Source organism: Diabrotica virgifera, chromosome 2 (assembly GCF_917563875.1).
Source record: "Diabrotica virgifera virgifera chromosome 2, PGI_DIABVI_V3a".
NCBI classification, from domain to species: Eukaryota; Metazoa; Arthropoda; class Insecta; order Coleoptera; family Chrysomelidae; genus Diabrotica; species Diabrotica virgifera.
Genome location: NC_065444.1, coordinates 25,999,132 through 26,019,717, shown reverse-complemented (window position 1 = coordinate 26,019,717; position 20,586 = coordinate 25,999,132). Strand labels below are relative to the sequence as shown.

At 34.0% G+C, this 20,586-nt stretch overlaps 1 protein-coding gene across 5 annotated transcripts in view; it reads right to left on the bottom strand.

The window, feature by feature from the left end:
- LOC114332546 (DEAD-box helicase Dbp80) overlaps positions 1-20,586 on the bottom strand; it is a 37,338-nt gene extending 16,752 nt beyond the window's left edge. For 3 of the 5 annotated variants that reach the window (XM_050643482.1, XM_050643483.1, XM_050643485.1), the window contains exons 1-2: positions 20,419-20,586; positions 5,256-5,711 (exon numbers count right to left, since the gene is read on the bottom strand). In XM_050643482.1, the coding sequence (XP_050499439.1) occupies positions 5,256-5,711; positions 20,419-20,469 (507 nt within the window). In that variant the 5' untranslated portion in view covers positions 20,470-20,586. The remainder of the gene's footprint in view (positions 1-5,255; positions 5,712-20,418) is intronic. The other 2 variants (XM_050643481.1, XM_028282372.2) reach the window with 1 other exon arrangement.

The window sequence follows — 20,586 nt, the reverse complement described above, 5'->3', positions numbered from 1 at the left end:
AGACATGTAAGCAGCTTGTTTCTGTACAATAGAATACATCAAACAAAGAAAGCAATATAGAGGAAGCATAGAAAGCAAAAAATATTGTAAATAAAGGCATTTTGTATTTAATTTCGATTCAGAAATCATTAGCATCTCTCTATGGACCATTTCGAACTTTTGTTCTCCTCAGAAGAGCTTGTAATGATGCTCTGAATCGAACTTAGACATATTTGTAAAGTATGCCAATTACAAGGAAATAATATGGGTTTTGAGTCTACAAACGTATGATAAACTTCTGCACGAATAACGAACTTAAAATAAACAACACATTTTTTCACCACAGATACCAACACAAATATAGGTATATTCAATAACACCCAGATATATGACAGATTATGTTATAATCAACAGAAATGTACACCCATCAAAAATAATTGATGTAAGATGCCTTAACTCAGCAGATATAGATGGCGACCAAGCGACCATAGCCTAGTATTATGTAACAAAAATATTGGTTGTTAATTCCTGCTTCTTTTAGTATTTGCATAAACAACTTGGCGTGCTGTGCTCGATCAACCAGACATGCATATAATATGTCGCAATTAACGTCTCTGCATCTCTGGAATAAAACTGGTATTGAGAACAAAGACTCTCTTGTATCAACAGCATTTATGAATCCGGGGAAACTGGTTGGGGAAAATTTGACTTTCGCACATCTTGTAAAATCATGAGGCTTATAGGGTATTCTTCACATTTTTTGGCTCTTGGTTTTTTTGGAAGTGCAACAAACTTAGACTTCAGTCATTCTGTTCGTATTTCTCCAGAGTTTCTGCCCTTAGTTTGAGTGGTCCTGCTTTATAGATTTAGCTAATAGCTTTAACTATAAGTATGTATATTATACATCTTTTAGCTATGTTATTGCAGAATAAACTTCCTGCTGTAATATTCTTGGTCATTATTTAGCTCTTCATCTAGCTCAAAGGTTTCTCATGTATATCTTCATAGACGTACATACATATCTTTAACATCATATACATACATATTTTCAAATAGTTTCTCTGGGTATTCTTTCCACATTCTTATTTTACTCTGTTTGTCCGAAATGATGTTTTCGTCAGAATCAGTTATATTCCCTTTCTGTCTCCATCTTAGTGCACCTGTGAGTTCTTTAACTTTCCTATGTACATTGAGACTATTGTACTTTGACTGTAGAGTCTCAATTTCGCATCTTTCCATTGCTTCTTTTCTTTCGATTCTCTGATTTTCCTTCTTATTGATATATTTATCGTTTTATATTTGTCTGCATCCTTTTTGGCTTTTTTTCTTTCGTCCATTAGTGTCAGGATCCTAGCTGTTATAATTTTTCCTTGTTTAATTTGTCTGCCTTTAAGTATTTATCCTATACATTTTGCATACATTTTTTTACATATACCGATTTTGAACTTTGAAATTCAATTTTCTTCTTATCTTTTTCTCATGATCATCTTTCAGTGCGTCACAGTTTTTCGATTTCTTTCTAACGCATTAAATTGTATGTGACAGAAAAAAGGCACGTCGGTGATTACATTTCGTCAGTGACATTTATAACATTTATTCTAGTTATTCTAGTTGTCGATAGATGGCGCCATAATAAAAAAATAATTTTTTTTAATTAGATAATAATATTACAAATATAATCTGTATAATTTATAAGACTATACAAATCAAAAAAAATACCATTTTATAAATGCAAGAAACACATTTAATTTGTTTTTATTCCAAATTGAAAATAAAATGTGACAACTGTCAGATTTAACTAAAATGTCATGTTATGACATGTCATGTGATAATGTCATATAGAATAAATGTCATAAATGTGTATTATCACGGACTTACCCTTTTTCCTATCATTTGTTACGCACTGAAAAATGCTCATGAAAAGGACAATACCTAGTTTTTGTTTGGTATTTTTCACACGCAATACCGATCATTTTTATTAATATCATATATGTATGTTATAAATAATATCTTGAAAATGTGAAATTTTTTTCGAGAAAGAACTGCGATAGAGAAATGTAATTGGTCAAAAATTATTATCCCATTGTTTATAACTTTGTCGCAAATGCTGGTCAACTTTGACCAGTTGTAACTCGGGAACCACTGCTCGTAATTCAACTTCTTTTTGGTAGGGGAGCAAAGTATGCTAAATGTGCAGTCACTCGAGCGCTTTAGAGACCTATTGGGTTGTGAAGAGTAGGTCCTAAAACCAAAAAAAGTTAAGTAACATTTTCCATTTTAGTGGGCGCTTGCCATTTTTTAATTTAATTTTCCATTTCCAACAATCGGTTTTTCCGATTATAACGCCATCTATGCATAATTCGAAAAAATGTTTCGAATAAAAGTTACTTATTTTTTCGTAAGGAATTTAAATCTGCAATAAAAAATGGGGGCTCCTATTTAAGATTTTAAAGTAACCCCTCACCCCACCTCCGTGGGGGGTCGTGTATGGTGCCATTCGATAGATTGTTTAAAAATATTAAATAAGTGTATTTTACAGTTTTTCGATCTAATGTTCATTTCGCGAAATATCGCGGGATTCGTATTTAAAATACTAAATTTGCCCCCCACCCTCTACGTGGGAAGTCGTGTTTGGTATCATTCGATAGATTTTTAAAAAATATTGTGCACATATTTTTAAGTTTTTTGATCTGTCATTCATTTCGCGAAATATTCGCTTTTTTCTTGTGAAATTTTGGGACTCGCCCATTTCCTTACGCCCGGCTCAAATCGTCAGATTTTTTAAATATACACTCTTTTGCATGTACTCAACTTACCTTATCTTAATCTGACAATTTCGACTTTTTTTAAGGATAGATTTTTTTTTTCGGGCCCCCCTTAACGAACTCCCCTGTGTTAAGAGCCAATATATGGTAGAGGTACATATGCAGGGTACCAGGTTTCTCCCCATATGATAATCTGACGCGCTCGAGTAACTGCAAAAATCACCGCTTGGGCTCCCCTACCATTTGTTCCAAAAGAAGCATCTTACTGAGTCTTTTCCAACATCGTTTTTTAAATTTAATTTAATCTACGGTCGGAAAAATGAAAGAATACCCATGAACGATCAAATCAATCACTTATTTCGTATTTGCTATATTTTTCTATAACAAACGTTTGTTATTTATACTATAGGTAATTTATGTTTTGAAACCTAACTGATATTGTATTGTAATTTAACAGTTAATGGGGTTAGCCCGTGTTTAAAAAAAAAACTCTAACGAAGAGTTGAAAAAGTTGTCAGAAACTGATTACTGGATTACCGTCGAAGGTTGTCAACCAAAAATTGGAAATTGTCTTTTGAGTTTATTCCTCCTAGTTTAAATCTTTTCTCTACTTTATTTGTTATTATTGGAGATCTATAGAAATTATGCTTAATTTTTTGGCTATTATTAGCGCAATTAAATACTTAAACAAAACTTATTTACCATTTTGGATAAAATTTGTAATACAAACAATGAGACTGACATTACAAAGAATAGCCAAAATTGTCATATTTCATTGCTACTCACGCTGGCATCATTTCATGTACCCGCACCATGGTCACACAAAGAGAGAATATATTATGATATATTGTAAAATATTATTGAGATATATTATCTACAAACAAAGAAAGGAAAAGCGGTAGGACCAGATGATATTCCTGGGGAAGTATGGAGAGCATAGGGAGAGACAGGAACAAGGTGGCTAGCAGGTTTATTTAATAGAATTATGGAAGTTGGACAAATGCCAGACAAATGGAGAAGCAGTATACTAGTACCTGTCTACAAAAACAAGGGAGATATACAACAATGTACAAACTACAGGGCTATAAAACTGCTTGGCCACACCATGAAAATATGGAAAAGAGTAATTGATAGACGGATACGTGAAGAGACCGAAATATCCGAGAATCAGTTTGGCTTTATGCAGGGCAGATCAACAACAGATGCAATTTTCATTATAAGGCAGTTGATGGAAAATACAGAAGTAAAGAAACAAACGCTCATATGGTATTCATTGATCTTGAGAAAGCATGTGATAGAGTTCCCCGAGAGATTCTGTGGTGGGCACTCAATAAGAAAGGAGTCCCTGGTGAATATGTAAAGATTGTGAGGGATATGTATGAGGGAGTAACGACTAGTGTTGAGACAGGTGTGGGAGAGACTGATAAATTTCATGTGAAAGTAGAATTGCACCAAGGCTCTGTGCTTAGTCCGTATTTATTCTCATTAGCTTTGGACCAGATAACAGCAAAACTACAGGGTAACATTCCATGGGCCTTAATGTATGCTGATGATGTCGTGTTAGTAGGAAATAATGAAAGAGACTTAGAACAAAAACTAGAACAGTGGAGACAAGCTCTGGAGGAAAAAGGTTTAAAACTTAGTAAGACAAAGACAGAGTATTTGCAATGTTCATTTAAAGATGGAGTTACTACAAATAACATGGTATCTTTGGATGGTGAACTGATTGTAAAAAGCATTAGTTTTTAAGTACCTGGGATCGGTATTACAGAGTAATGGAGATGCATGCAGTAGAATTAGGGCTGGATGGATGAAGTGGAAGGAAGCGAGTGGTGTGCTGTGTGACAGGAAAATTCCAATTAAGTTGAAGGGAAATTTCTATAAAACAGCCATAAGACCGGCTATGATGTACGGAACTGAATGTTGGGCAGTGAAAAAGAAAGAATGCATGTGGCGGAAATGAGAATGCTTAGATGGATGAGTGGAGTGACAAAAAAGGATAAAATTAAAAATGAGTATATTAGAGGAAGTCTAGGTGTGGCACCAATTGATGCCAAAATGAGAGAGCCATAGGTTGAGATGGTTTGGTCATGTTCAACGTCGAGATGCTAATCACCCAATACGAAGAATTGCTGAAGTGCAGATTCCTGGAAGGAGTAGGAGAGGAAGACCAAAGAAGACGTGGGGGGAAACGATTAGGCAGAACATGTTGGTAAAGGGGATCAATATTGATATGACTCAAGATAGAATTGTATGGAGAAATGCAATTAGGGAAGCCGACCCCGCATAGGGATAAGGCAAAGAGAATGATAATGAAATGATGATATCTACAAACATTTCAATCTTTATATTTCGGTTATCTGCATTTGAATAACTATCATTTTCTACAAAATATTTTATTAATGTCCACTGCAGGACGATTTGAACTTTAGGAAACATATTTTAACTTTATTCATTTAGTAAATTTATCATTTATACTAACGTTGTACTTTTATGTATTTATATGCTTACCTCTCCCGTCTGAATTGCCAATTCATAGGTTGGTGACAAACACAACACTTGTGGGTACTTTTTAGAGGGATCAACTCTGGTCAGCATTGCGAGAACAAAAGCAGCTGTTTTACCTGTTCCTGACTGGGACTGAGCAATCAAATTTTGCGGAGGGTCTGCCAAAAGTGCAGGTAAAGCAGTCTCTTGAATCTTGGAAGGAGCATTAAATCCCATCTCATACACTCCTTTGAGTAGATTTGGATTTAGATTGAGCGCTTCAAATGTTTTTACTGAGTATAATGGTGAACGAGGGTCTTTTCTTTGAACTTCTATATCGTTTTTATTTTCTACTAAACCTTTTCTAATTATTTTAGCTAACAGACTAGCTTCTGCAGGATCAATTTTGTCATCTTCTTCTTTGCTATCTTCTTTTTTCGCTTCATCTCCATTGGTCTTTGTTATTTCAATTTCCTGTAACTAAAAATATCGTTTGTTATATATACATTCAACATAATATAATAATATAGTTTGATCTCACAATAAAACACTGAAAAACGTTTGTTTTTCTATACTTCCACAAAATTTATTACAACTTTGTTATTACTACAGCGGTTTCGGCAAAGTGCCTTTCTCAAGTGATATATTTTACAATGTGTTTGCCTTTTTAAGTCTTTAACTGAAGAGGTTGAGGAGTGGGGATCTGTTTGTCTCGAGTTGGTCATTCAGAATTATATCTGTATTTTTCAATTTATTAATTTCCATTGATTCTAAAAGTGATAGCTTAAGGCCTTTATTTTGAATATGTAGAATATGAAACTCTTCATTGAAAGAATGATTATGATCTAGAAGGTGAAGTGCGTATGTAGAAGTGTCTGTTTTTCTATTGTTGAAAGCCCTTTTGTGTTCTGCTATCCGTTTGTCAAAAGTTCTGCCAGTTTGACCGATGTAAGTTTTCGGACAGTCACCACAAGTTAGTTTGTACACACCACTCTGTAGTTGCTTTCTCTTTCGGCTTTTATTGTTTTTAATATGTTTGCTTAAGTTGTTGTTAGTTCTGAAAGCTGGTGTTATTCCTTTCTTTTTTATGTATCTGGCTATTTTTGTTGTTATTGTGCCAGTATATGTGAGAGAGCAGAAGGTACTGGGTTCTTTCTGTGGTGGTGGATACACTAATTTCAAGGCTTTCTTATGGAGTTGTTGGTTTAAAATGTTGTTAACTGTTTGTTCGTTATAGCCATTGTTTACTGCTATTTGTCTAATGATATTTAGTTCTGTCTCGAAGTTATTTTTTGTCATAGGAATTTCTGTCAGTCTATGTATCATGCTATGGTAGGCTGCTAATTTGTGTTGTATAGGATGGGATGATGAATTGTGTATAGTTGTGTCAGTATGGGTAGGTTTATGATATACGGAGAACTCATGTTTGTTGTGTAGTATGGTAATCGTTACATCTAGAAAGTTTATGGAATTATTCTGTTCTGTTTCTATTGTGAACTCAATATTACTATGAAGTGAATTAATGTATGATAGAAATCTGACCAATTTCTATCATACATTAATTCATTTCATAGTAATATTGAGTTCACAATAGAAACAGAACAGAATAATTCCATAAACTTTCTAGATGTAACGATTACCATACTACACAACAAACATGAGTTCTCCGTATATCATAAACCTACCCATACTGACACAACTATACACAATTCATCATCCCATCCTACACAACACAAATTAGCAGCCTACCATAGCATGATACATAGACTGACAGAAATTCCTATGACAAAAAATAACTTCGAGACAGAACTAAATATCATTAGACAAATAGCAGTAAACAATGGCTATAACGAACAAACAGTTAACAACATTTTAAACCAAAAACTCCATAAGAAAGCCTTGAAATTAGTGTATCCACCACCACAGAAAGAACCCAGTACCTTCTGCTCTCTCACATATACTGGCACAATAACAACAAAAATAGCCAGATACATAAAAAAGAAAGGAATAACACCAGCTTTCAGAACTAACAACAACTTAAGCAAACATATTAAAAACAATAAAAGCCGAAAGAGAAAGCAACTACAGAGTGGTGTGTACAAACTAACTTGTGGTGACTGTCCGAAAACTTACATCGGTCAAACTGGCAGAACTTTTGACAAACGGATAGCAGAACACAAAAGGGCTTTCAACAATAGAAAAACAGACACTTCTACATACGCACTTCACCTTCTAGATCATAATCATTCTTTCAATGAAGAGTTTCAAATTCTACATATTCAAAATAAAGGCCTTAAGCTATCACTTTTAGAATCAATGGAAATTAATAAATTGAAAAATACAGATATAATTCTGAATGACCAACTCGAGACAAACAGCTCCCCACTCCTCAACCTCTTCAGTTAAAGACTTAAAAAGGCAAACACATTGTAAAATATATCACTTGAGAAAGGCACTTTGCCGAAACAGCTGTAGTAATAACATAGTTGTAATAAATTTTGTGGAAGTATAGAAAAACAAACGTTTTTCAGTGTTTTATTGTGAGATAAAATGAACTTCCATCAAGTAACGGTCGAATCCATCAATATAGTTTGAATATTACTCTTATGAAATAAAATGATCACTTTCTAAAATTATGAATAAAAAATTATTATTCTTAAATGTTGCTGAAGAGAAGAGCCTCATACCTAACCATCAATTCGGATTTCGTAATCAACATAGTACAATAGAACAAGTTCACAGACTGTACACAACAATAAAAACTAGTCTCGAAAACAAGCAATACTGCACTGCAGCCTTTTTAGACGCCTCTCAAGCTTTTGACAAGGTGTGGCACACAGGACTTCTGTACAAATTAAAGAAAAACCTACCTTACACTTACTTCAAACTGCTTCAATCATACCTTACAGAAAGGAGATATCTGGTAAAATATAGTGAAGCCTATACAAAACTCTACCCCATCCTATCTGGTGTACCTCAGGGTAGTGTGCTCGGACCTATCCTATACCTAATATATACGGCTGACTTGCCAACAAGCAACGACCTAACACTTGCAACATTCGCAGATGATACTGCTTTCCTGGCCTCTCATGGTAATCCAATAATAGCATCAGAGAGACTGCAACTACATCTGACCAAAACAAATGAATGGCTTAAACTCTGGAGAATTAGAGTAAACCCCTCAAAATCCACACACATTACATTCACTCTAAGAAGAGGTAAATGTCCACAAGTTAACCTCGATGGACATCCTTTACCTCAAAAGGATGACATAAAATATCTAGGTATTCACCTTGACAAACGACTAACTTGGACCAAACATATATGGACGAAAAGACTTCAACTGGGAATTTTATACAGAAAACTTTACTGGATGTTGGGAAAAAACTCTCACCTATCAATCGATAACAAGCTGCTTATATACAAAACAATAATAAAACCCATTTGGACATATGGTTCGCAGCTCTGGGGATCAGCTAGCAAATCTAATATTATGAAAATACAAAGATTTCAATCCAAAACTCTAAGAACAATCGCTAATGCCCCTTGGTACATCCAGAATGACGCAATACATAGAGATCTTCAGGTACTATCAGTCTCCGAAGAGTGCAAACAATATCAAAATAGGTTGCGGGTACATCCTAACACCCTGGCACACAATCTTCTCAACAACCAACAAGTGAAGAGATTGAAGCGATATGATCCCTTGGACCTACCTAACCGATCCTGACAGAGCCTACAGCAGAGGAAGCTACGCCTTCAACAGCGTCCAGCCATTGTGTTCTGTGCCAGTTTTAGTTTTCGTGCTCGCGTATCAGTGTATGTGCGCATCTCACCGGTAAACAAGTTAATGTGTGTGTGTCGTGATGCTTTGGTCACTGGACCTTACATCTCTCTGTCAATGTAAATAATAACATTTACAATAATAAGTAATTTGTAAAGACAAACAATTTTACTTATTGTTTTCATTGTAAAACAGATTGTAAAAAATCTTGGATGTTAAAAAAAATGTTGCTTCTCCTCGTTTTATTTAGCTTATTATAATTTCAAAATTCTCTGCATTTACATAAGTGTTCGTAGTATGAGACCTTCCTGATCTCGCTTAAAACATGTAATGAAATATTTTGTTGTTTGATATTTAAGATAAACCCATCAAATTGAAATTTTGATCAGTTACATTAGAAAAATATTCATATTACATGTATCACAGTTCGAAATAAATAAAAGTCAAATATGTTAAACACAAACTTCATTCATACAGTCTCGTGTAATGAACGGTCAGTACATGACTGTTTAGAATTTGGTACGAAAGTATCAATAAAAATGGTCCAATGTACCGAATTGTACAATAGTAAATTCTCCCAATTTTTAAAATACAGTTGTAAGTGATGAAATTGTGTACATTTACCTAGTAGAATATTTAATTAGTAGTACAAAAACAAAACAAAAAAATCAAATTTTGTGGAGGATCTGCCAAAAGTGCAGGTAAAGCAGTCTTAACATTTGCAACATCCATCTGTAATAATAATAATATGTAGTATCATTTAAGATCTTGAAACTTTTAAAGGGTTTTCACCCATAACTTTTTGGTGCTCACGCATGCATGCTATTGTAAGTATGGCCTCTGTCAATTCTTAACCTTAGTCAAGTTTTATAACATTGTCTATTATTAATTAGGTTATACCATGATACTATAAATAATGTATAAAATAAGGGAAACACCAAATAGCGATAAAGGTAATTTATTGATGGAACCGACACTAGGATAAATTTTTACCCCGGGAGAACTTTGAATACTGACTGGTACGCGCTTAGTTGAGGACTAATGACTACCGAATTTAAAGTTACATCTTGACTGCAGGAGTTGATTCTTGAGAATGATTCTAAATGTGTATTCTTTCTCAGCGGTGGCATTTAGTATTGGTGTCAAGCCACGCGCTGAGCATGTTTACAAATATTGAGAACAAAGAAATATATTTGATCATCAAATTAAATAATGCAATTGCCCGAATTATTGTTTACAATTTACAATTCGTGAACTAAATTAGAAACCCGTACATGTATTATACCATAACAACTTGGCTCATGTGATATACGGGGTGATAAAAATATACTGTTCAATATCGGATATGAATAATGAATGTTTGATATTGGACAAATAACAAGATAATATATTGCACATCCGGAAGTCGTGACGTAAGTGGAGACCCGCAAGTATGTAATGGTTTGGAATCATTCGTATGTCCGATTCGTTTGAACTGTTCGCGGTTGTGAGCTAAGTGTATTCTATATTTTATCTTTGACAGTTATTTTGACTGGAATCTCGACACTAATTTTTTTTCGAATACATTGAAGTTTAATGTTATTTTGCTAATTGAATAATTTCATCACATAATGCATACAAATCCCATTTAACTTTAACAAGAATTCAAATTTAACTTCCGGTCTCCAGTTACGTCATCAATGCGCGAACTTGGACGTATTTGCGCTACGGGAAAATACTATCTCTTTATTGATAGTATCATGGGTTATACTTACTATTTTAGGGCTTAACACTGATGACCTATGATGATGACCTATTAATCCGAAAACGTTTTGTTTTGTGATGTAACCCTTATTGGGGTATTTTAAATATACCTTTTACAAAGGATCTTGTATTTTTTTAAACAAAAAAACAAAATATGAATTCCCTTATTGTCCCAATCTCCTAAAAATCAACTATCAGATTCACAGTCATAATCACTGTAGACCAGTCATGTCAAAGATACGGCCCGCGGGCCGCATCCGGCCCCCGGGCTATACCAATACGGCCCGCGATCGCAATGTGTCACAGAAAGAAGAATCATGTTTTTTGGAGCTTTTAGACTTCACTCGATTGCTTGAATAAAATAAATTTTTTCTTAATGTATTTTTATTATCCTTAGAAACTACCAAGATTAAAAATTTTAACATAATTTGGCAAAATCCGATCATTTTAGCAGTGGCTTAATATAATTTCATATATAGTGACATCGGCAACACTGCGAACTTAACTTAACGAACACATCACAGTCATCACAACACCACTGATATGTACTACGCTTAAAATGGCGACTCTGTACTTTTCAACTTCAAAGGCGGCATCAGGGAGTGTCCTTGCTGTTCGTTTATTATGCTGTGGTCTAGACTAGAACCTTCCTTATCGATATAAAAGAAGTGCGTCGACGTGTCACGTGAGTCAGTTGCGAAGTAGTGGTTGAGAAGGTATTGTACATTTGTTTGTGTCGTGCGTGTGCGATATCCATAATTGTGTCGAGTTCCATATTTGTTACGATTTCGGCATAATGTCACAAAAACGTAAAGTTGATAGTGAACGTAGAGTTTTTCAGTCTAAATGGGAAAATGCATATTTTTTCATAGAATGGAAAGGTAAACCACTGTGTTTGATTTGCAATCAAACAGTTGCTGTTTGTAAGGAGTTTAACTTGAAGAGACACTATGATACGAATCATAAATCAAAATTCGATTGTTACACTGAAAAAATAAGAATGGACAGATTGTCATCTTTAAAATCTAAACTTCAAGGTCAACAATCGATGTTTACTAAAGCTAATACTGAGAGCGAAGATGCCCTGAAATCAAGTTTTATTATTGCATTAGAAATCGCGAAGAGATCAAAACCTTTCACTGATGGTGATTTTATTAAAGACTGTATGTTGAAAGTTGCCGATGTTTCATTTCCATTTCAAAAGTCAATAATTCAAAATATTTCGCTGTCAAGAAACACTGTTGCTTCAAGAATAAATGATTTATCTCAAAATTTGGTTCTTCAACTGAAGGAGAAAATTAAGGAATTTACAAACTTTTCACTGGCTGTTGATGAGAGCACTGATACTGTTGATACAGCTCAACTTGCTGTTTTTATACGAGGTATTAACAGTAACTTTGAAATAACTGAAGAACTATTAAAGTGCGTTCCATTGACAGGTACTACAACAGCAAATGATATTTATTCTGCATTGGAGCATTTGATGGCAGAATATGGACTCGATTGGAATATACTTAGCAGCACAACTACGGATGGCGCTCCTGCCATGGTTGGCCAACATTCGGGCGTTGTAACTAAATTAAAACAGAAAACATCAGGAAATTTTGTGGGATTTCACTGTATAATTCACCAGGAATCATTGGCATCCAAACATTTAAAAATGGACCATATCATGCAACCTATAATTAAAATAGTAAATTTTATAAGGAGCAGAGGACTAAATCACCGACAGTTCAGGCAGTTTTTACAAGATTTGGACGAAAAGTTTTCTGATGTCCCTTATTTCACCGAAGTTCGTTGGCTCAGTCGAGGAGTAGTTTTAGAAAGATTTTTTGCATTACGTGACCCTATTCAAGCTTTCATGTTAGAAAAAGGCAACCCAATTGATTATGACAATGACTGGTGGGTTGATTGTGCCTTTTTGGTAGATATGAATAAACACTTGACTGATCTGAATGTAAAGTTACAGGGTAAAAATCTGATTGTCACTCAAATGTACTCATGTATTCAAGCCTTTGAAACAAAGTTGAGGCTGTGGGAAAATCAGGTAAAAAATCAAACTTTGGATCATTTCCCTCATTTAAAATCATTTGGCACAGTGGATCAAAAAAAAATTGGATCAATATTCTCAACTTCTGCAAAATCTTATCACGGAATTCAACAATCGTTTTGAAGACTTCCACAAAATGAATGAAATGGAATTCCCAATTTTCAACAATCCATTCAATTTTGCAGCTTCACAGGCACCAGTTCATTTGCAAATGGAGTTGATAGATCTTCAATCGGACAGTATTTTGAAAGAAAAATTTAAAGAGGTTAACGCACTTACATTTTATACACAATATTTCAAGAGTTTGGATAACTACCCGGAATTAAAAAAGCATGCAGCACGCATTCTGTGCATGTTTGGTAGCACCTATTTATGTGAGCAGATGTTTTCCGTCATGAAAATAAATAAGAACAAACATCGCACAAGACTTACAAATGAACATCTCCAATCAATTCTTAAAATAAATACAACGAATATGATACCTGACATCAATGAGCTTGTCAAAAACAAGAGAAGTCAGGTATCTGGATCCTCGAGCTCAAAATAATTACCCTCTTTTATAACTTTGATATGATTTTTAACAACCGTATATTATAAGTATACTATTAAATAAAATGTTATAATAATTCAGTACATTTTTTTTTATTTGAATCTGGCCCGCCGACACATTCTGAATTTAATATATGGCCCTCTGCAAAATTGAGTTTGACACCCCTGCTGTAGACCCTATCCTCATTCAGATGGTAAATTATACCAGGATTAACCATTTCGATGTAACCTTCACAAATCCACCATTCTTAAATTAAGTCTTCATATTTTTTTACAATGTTTTTTCAGATTTCAAAAGTGGCAGTATCCAATGATTGTTGCCATGATTCTAAAATTGCCAACGATACCAGTATAGAGATGGACACTAAGACTCAGAGACAATATACATGCAGACTAATAGGCAAACCGCTAAAGGAATGATCCAGTCACAAGAAGAGAAAGATCAGGAGAAGGTTAAAGAAGATAGTTAAGAGTATAATCACATATGAAGTATGAAACCAACTAATGAAATAAATAACACAAGTAGCTTACATAATTGTAGACTTATGAATTTTACTTTTAATATTCAGTGGAACCCCGATAAGTTGGCCTCCGATAAACTGGAAGTCCGGCTAACCCGGACCGATTTTCATTAGACAAAACAACATTTTTTCACTTTGACTGAGTTTTTTACCAAGAAATAAACAATACTGTATTGTATACAAATGTACGTAATTTAGATGTACCTACTGTGTATTTGTCTTTCATGTTTTTGCAATTATAATCGAGTTTATCTACATATAACTATATAGTATGGTATAGTTAGACCCAAACCCAGACATCCAAAGTGAAAGTTATCCTCTAACACCAAATTGTTCTATATGGTCCACATAATGTTCAGAAAAAAGTCACACCATTTTGAGCGTCGGGTTTGGGGGGGAGAGGGGGGAAAATCTGCAAATTCGTAGTTTTTTACGTTTTTCGTCAATATTTCTAAAACTATGCGGTTTAGCATGAACAACCTTTTATACAAAAATGTTCTACATTAAATTTTCAATAAAAAAGGTCCTATACATAATCCTTCTAAAATGAACGGTTGCAAAGTTACGGAGGTAGTATAGTATAATTGGTCCAAAAAAAGGCCTAACCCAGACATCCAAAGTAAAAGTTTTCCTTCAGCACCAAATTGTTCTATATGGTCCACATATTGTTCAGTAAAAAGTCACACCATTTTGAGCGTCCGGTTTGGGGGGGGAGAAGTCGGTAAATTAGTAGTTTTTTTACGTTTTTCGTCAATATTTCTAAAACTATGCTTTAGCGTGAGGAATGTTCTATAGAAAAATGTTCTACATAAAATTTAAAACAAAAAAGGTTCTATACATAATGGTTATAAAATCAACGGTTCCAGAGTTACGGAGGGTGAAAAGTGAAGTTTTCGATACCTTTTATATTTACCGATTTCTCCCCCCTCTCCACCCCAAACCCGACGCTCAAAATGGTGTGACTTTTTTCTGAACATTATGTGGACCATATAGAACAATTTGGTGTTGGAGGATAACATTCACTTTGGATGTCTGGGTTTTTGGTATATGTAGTTATATCATAAATATTGCCCAAAAAAATAAAAAGTATCGAAAACCTCGACTTTTCACCCTCTGTAACTCTGAAACCGTTGATTTTATAACAATTATGTATAGAACATTTTTTGTTTTAAATGTCATGTAGAACATTCTTGTATATAACATTGTTTACGCTAAAGCATAGTTTTAGAAATACTGACGAAAAACGTAAAAAAACTACTAATTTACCAGCTTCTCTCCCATCTCCCTCCCAAACCGGACGCTCAAAATGGTGTAACTTATTACTGAACAATATGTGGACCATATAGAACATTTTGGTGTTGGAGGAAAACTTTTACTTTAAATGTTTGGGTTAGGCCTTTTTTTGGATCAGTTATACAGGGTGTCCCGAAAAGATTGGTCATAAATTATACCACAGATTCTAGGGTTAAAAATAGGTTGATTGAACCTCATTTACCTATATACAATACTGCACACAAAAAAAGTTACAACCCTTTGAAGTTACAAAATGAAAATCGATTTTTTTTTCATATATCGAAAACTCTTAAAGATTTTTTATTGAAAATGGACATGTATCATTCTTATGGCAGAAACTTCTTAAAACAAAATTATAGTGAAGTTTGTCTACCCCATAAAAATTTTATGGGGGTTTTGTTCCCTTAAACCCCCCCAAAGTTTTGTGTACGTTCTAATTAATTCATTATTGTGATACCATTAGTTAAACACAACGTTTTTAAAACTTTTTGCCTCTTAGTACTTTTTCGATAAGCCAGTGTTTATCGAGATATTTTGAATATTTGTCGATTCCACCACATATTTGTATATGGTTAAGTACGATTATAGAGACCTGTTAATAATCTGAAAATTTATTTATAATTTACATTTTTAGGTATATTTTGAAAAAGAAGCCACATCTCGATAAAAGGTGACTTGTCAAAAAAAGACTAAGAGACAAAAAAGTTTTAAAAATACTATGTTAAACTAATGGTACCACAATAATCGTTTAATTGGAACGTACACAGATATTTGGGGGGTTTAAAGGAACAAAACCCCCATAAAATTTGTATGTAAATATATTAAAAAAGAAGCCGCATCTCGATAAAAACTGGCTTATCGAAAAAATACCAAGAGGCAGAAAAGTTTTAAAAATGTTGTGTTTAACGAATGGTACCACAATAATGAATTAATTAGAACGTACACAAAAGTTTGGGGGGGTTTAAGGGAACAAAACCCCCATAAAATTTTTATAGGGTAGACAAACTTCACTATAATTTTGTTTTAAGATGTTCCTGCAATAAGAATGATACATGTCCATTTTCAATAAAAAATCTCTAATAGTTTTCGATATATTAAAAAAAATCGATTTTCATTTTGTAACTTCAAAAGGCTGTAACTTTTTTTATGAGCACATTTGTACTAAGGTAAGTTAGGTTCAATCGAACTCTTTTTGACCCCAGAATATGTGTTATAATTTATGACCAATCTTTTCGGGACACCCTGTACTATACTACCTCCGTAACTTTGGAACCATTGTTCATGTTAAACCGCATAGTTTTAGAAATATTGGCGAAAAACTTAAAAAACTACGAATTTACCGATTTCTCCCCCCTCCCCCCAAACCGACGCTCAAAATGGTGTGACTTTTTTCTGGACATTGTGTGGACCATATAGAACAATATGGTGTTGAAGGATAACTTTCACTTTGGATGTCTGGGTTATGCCATCTTTTGGATCAACTATACTATACTAATACCGTATTTTATTAATTTTTACCATATTCTCCGTCTAACCCGGATTTTCGATAACAAGGATTGGCCGCGGTCCCTATTAATCCGACTTATCGAGGTTCCACTGTAATAGGGTAGGACACGCAAGTCAAGAAAAAGCTGTAGAGAAGGCATAGATAAAGATCAGTATTGGATTAAATAAGACATCATTTAGTTAGAGTTAGACAAATAAATTTAAAATATGTTAGAAATAATATATATGTACCTTTACTTTGGTTTTTAAAATAGCTTGTGTCTTTAAGAGCAAATTATTTAACTCATTCATGTAAGATATCACATCTTTTCTTAATAATTCAACATCAGTTTTTAAAGCTGCAACGATAACTTTCCTTGAATCAATACTGGAATCCATTAAAAATTGAATATATGTATAGTGTAAAAATATATAAAACTAAACTATGAAAAACTAAAAATTGAGTATATATAGTTTTGACAGACTACTGACGTTGATTTTTCTTCTTTTTAATTGAAACCTTGTGTGGTCTTCCTTTTTTTCTCATCTTTTTATTTATTATTCATTGGCGGACCGAACTCCATTAGTACATAATACAATTAAAATGTCACACAAACTAGAAAAACAATTCAAAATAAGATCTAGTACAGAATTGGTAAATACATAATAAACAATAATAAAAATTATTGTTCTCATTTAACAATTGAGAGCTAGTCCTATAAAATAAAGTAATAAAATCTAAATATCTAAAACATTTTGCAACTGACAAATACAACTTATCTTAGAACAAAGACAATAACAGTAATTGACAAATCAGTCCTGAAATTAAAACATTAAGTTAAATATAAATGTAATTGTGTGGAAAACGCAGTAAAGTCGTATCTTCTTCTTCAGCCTGTTTGCATCCACTGCTGGACAAAGGCCTCCCAATGAGTTCTCCATTTCTCTGTTTTGTGCAATTTGGTGCCAGTTTCTACCCATTTTTGCTTTAATGTCGCCTAGCCATCATTTTTGTGGTCTGCCTCTACTACGACTGTGCTCATGTGGTCTCCAATGTACAATGTTTCTCATCCACCTTTCGATGTTTTGCTGTGCCACGTGTCCTACCCAGTTCCATTTCATTTGTGCAATTCTTCCAATTACATCCTCTACCTTCGTCCTGCTTCGAACATCCTCATTTCTTATAATATGTTCCCTCAGAGATACTCCTAACATGGCTCGTTCGATCGCCCTCTGTATCATTCTCAATCTATTGGCTGATACCTCTGTGTCATGGCTTCCATTCCATAGGATGTAACTGGTAGAATACAACAACTGTTTGTTCGGTTCATAACTGGTGGTAGCAGGTAGGTAGGGGTATTATTCTACCCCTCTGTGATTCCGATAGAATGTTGACTTACTTCAGGGAGATGGTGTCCCTGCTTACATGAGCTCGTGGTCTTTCCTTCACTCCCTACCTAGAGGAAACCAGGCACAAACCCCAATATTATCCTAACCAAATTCCTTCCTATATCCCTCTCACACTCACCAACCCATCTTGCTAGTGTGGCGAGTTATGGCTAACTCACCCCAAATGAGTTTTAAAACTACAGGATCTAGTCTCTAGGTGGGTGCTCAATCCCACACCTCTAAAAAGGTCATCCTCATGGAAGGCAAAGACTCATTAAAACACCGAAAGCAACAAATTTTTTGTCGTAGGGCTGATGAAATAGAGATCTCATGTACTCATAACGTAATATAACTCAAAGTTTACTGTAACTGAGTTAAAAGGGCCTGTTATTACATCCAGTGCCAGTGGGCTCCAAGGAGACATAAAAAGGATGGCAAGAGATTCAAGAGGTAACAGAGGGTCTACTGCAACGAATTAGAGTGCATGACTGCTATACCATGCCCTTCCTAAAGATTGTACTTCTTGAGAAGAATTTGGTGCTTCCCATAGCTTTAAAATATACATTCTTCAATCAGTCATAATCTATGTTTGAGAAGATGATCATCTTTTTACCATTTTTCTTCTTTGAAAAATAACTGGCCAATGTTGTTTATAATATCTTTTGAAAGAAGCTCAGTTTTACCCTTGTAAGCTTTACTTTTTGACATGACAGATGAAATGATCATCATTAAGCTGTCACTGGACGATCAAAATAATTTTTGTTAACAACAAACGGAAGGATAATGTCATGAAAGGTACATTATATTTTAGTAATGTAATATATTTAAAAATGGGCGAATCATAATATGAATACACAAATTTGTTGGAAAGCAGCACACAACGAAGAGATAAGTCATAAGTGATAAGTAGAAGGATATATTGTATACTTGAATAAGTAAGTGTTATAGATTACAACAAACAATAAATATCAACCAAAAAAGTGTTTTTTTTTTGGTTTCACATTGTTATTTTCAACTCTCATAACATAAAGTACAAGGTCACCTAATTATCTAGAGTTTACACAGTTTGGCCTATTTAGTTAACTCAAGCGTGCATGTTAAGTGGTTAACAGAGCTAAAAGGACCAATCATAAGAGCTAAGAGGTTAAAGGAGACACAAAAGAGACTATAAGTCTTTGATCAAGAGATCCTAGTGGTTCTTAGGGTCCTACTGCAACGAAGCAGAGAGTATAACAGTTACTGCTGTACTATATCCTTCTGAAAGATCATACTCATTCAGTTTTTTTCAACAAAGTACTTAGTGATGAAAAGAGCCTGTAATTTCATTTTCCAAAGAGTAGCAATGATGATACTGGTCCTTGGCATACTCTCAAAACAGTAACTTGCATTATCAGAAGTCTAAGTTTAACACATTGGTCGCGCTTAGAGATATTTATAAACTTACATTCAGTGCGTTACGAGGCATATATTTATGTCCCATAGTGAACCTTTGCCACAGTGTGTTACCACAAAGCATTACGCAGCCAACCATTAGTGTAATACGAGGTCTATTTGTCTCATAATAAAGCTACAGGTGTTATGCCAAAAGTGGAAACTTTGCTGTTTCAGTAACACAACAATTAAGAAAATAACTATGAATTACTTCCACTTCTTGAATTACAGGAGAAACTGCAGGACTACAGGACAAATTACAGGAGATCTGCATCTGGAGAAAACAGGTTGTTTTAGATACTGTCAACATGCCTTTATTTTCAAGTTGATTCATTAAAAAGTGCCCAATACCGAAAGGTATCAATGGGTCTACTGATTAAGTAAGTAAAGTAAGTTCATTAAAAAGTATGGTTATCTTGATACTAAGGGCCGGTACTTTATGTCCCAGTTAAACCTCGGTTAGCTAACCGGGGTTTAATCGGGACAGAAAAGTACCCCATAGGGCCTCTTGCGTTGTAATAAAAGCAATTATAATTATTATTATAATTATTTATGAATATAATAATAAGTATAATTGCGTTTATGTCTATGTTTTGCATATATTTCTGTCCCGATTAAACCTCGGTTAACTAACCGGCTGTTAACGGAGACATAAAGTACCGGCCCTAAATCAGATATATGGAAACTACATGTATTTTCTGAAATATATAAACATATTTTTTATTGATTGGTTTCTTCTGCTTATAAAACTTATGCATAATATTGTATTCAAGATCGTTAAGTACAGTTGGTGTTTAAAAATATAATCCCGTATATGCCTAAGAACCTAAACTACGATAATTATAATGATACTTTACCACTGATGAAGTTATTAAACTTATAAACAGTGCATGTTCATTCGCCGACAAACCTTAGGTATTATTAAATATTTATATAATTTACCTTTTTTTCATTTTCAGCAGCATATTTTGCCCAATCGATTTTTTCACTCATTTTGATCCACTAAATACTAAAAACTAAACAACAACGAATTCAATGCTTTTTTATAAAAAATTACTTTTTAAACTTTAGTAGATGGAAACGAAACAATGTCAAATGTCAATACTATCA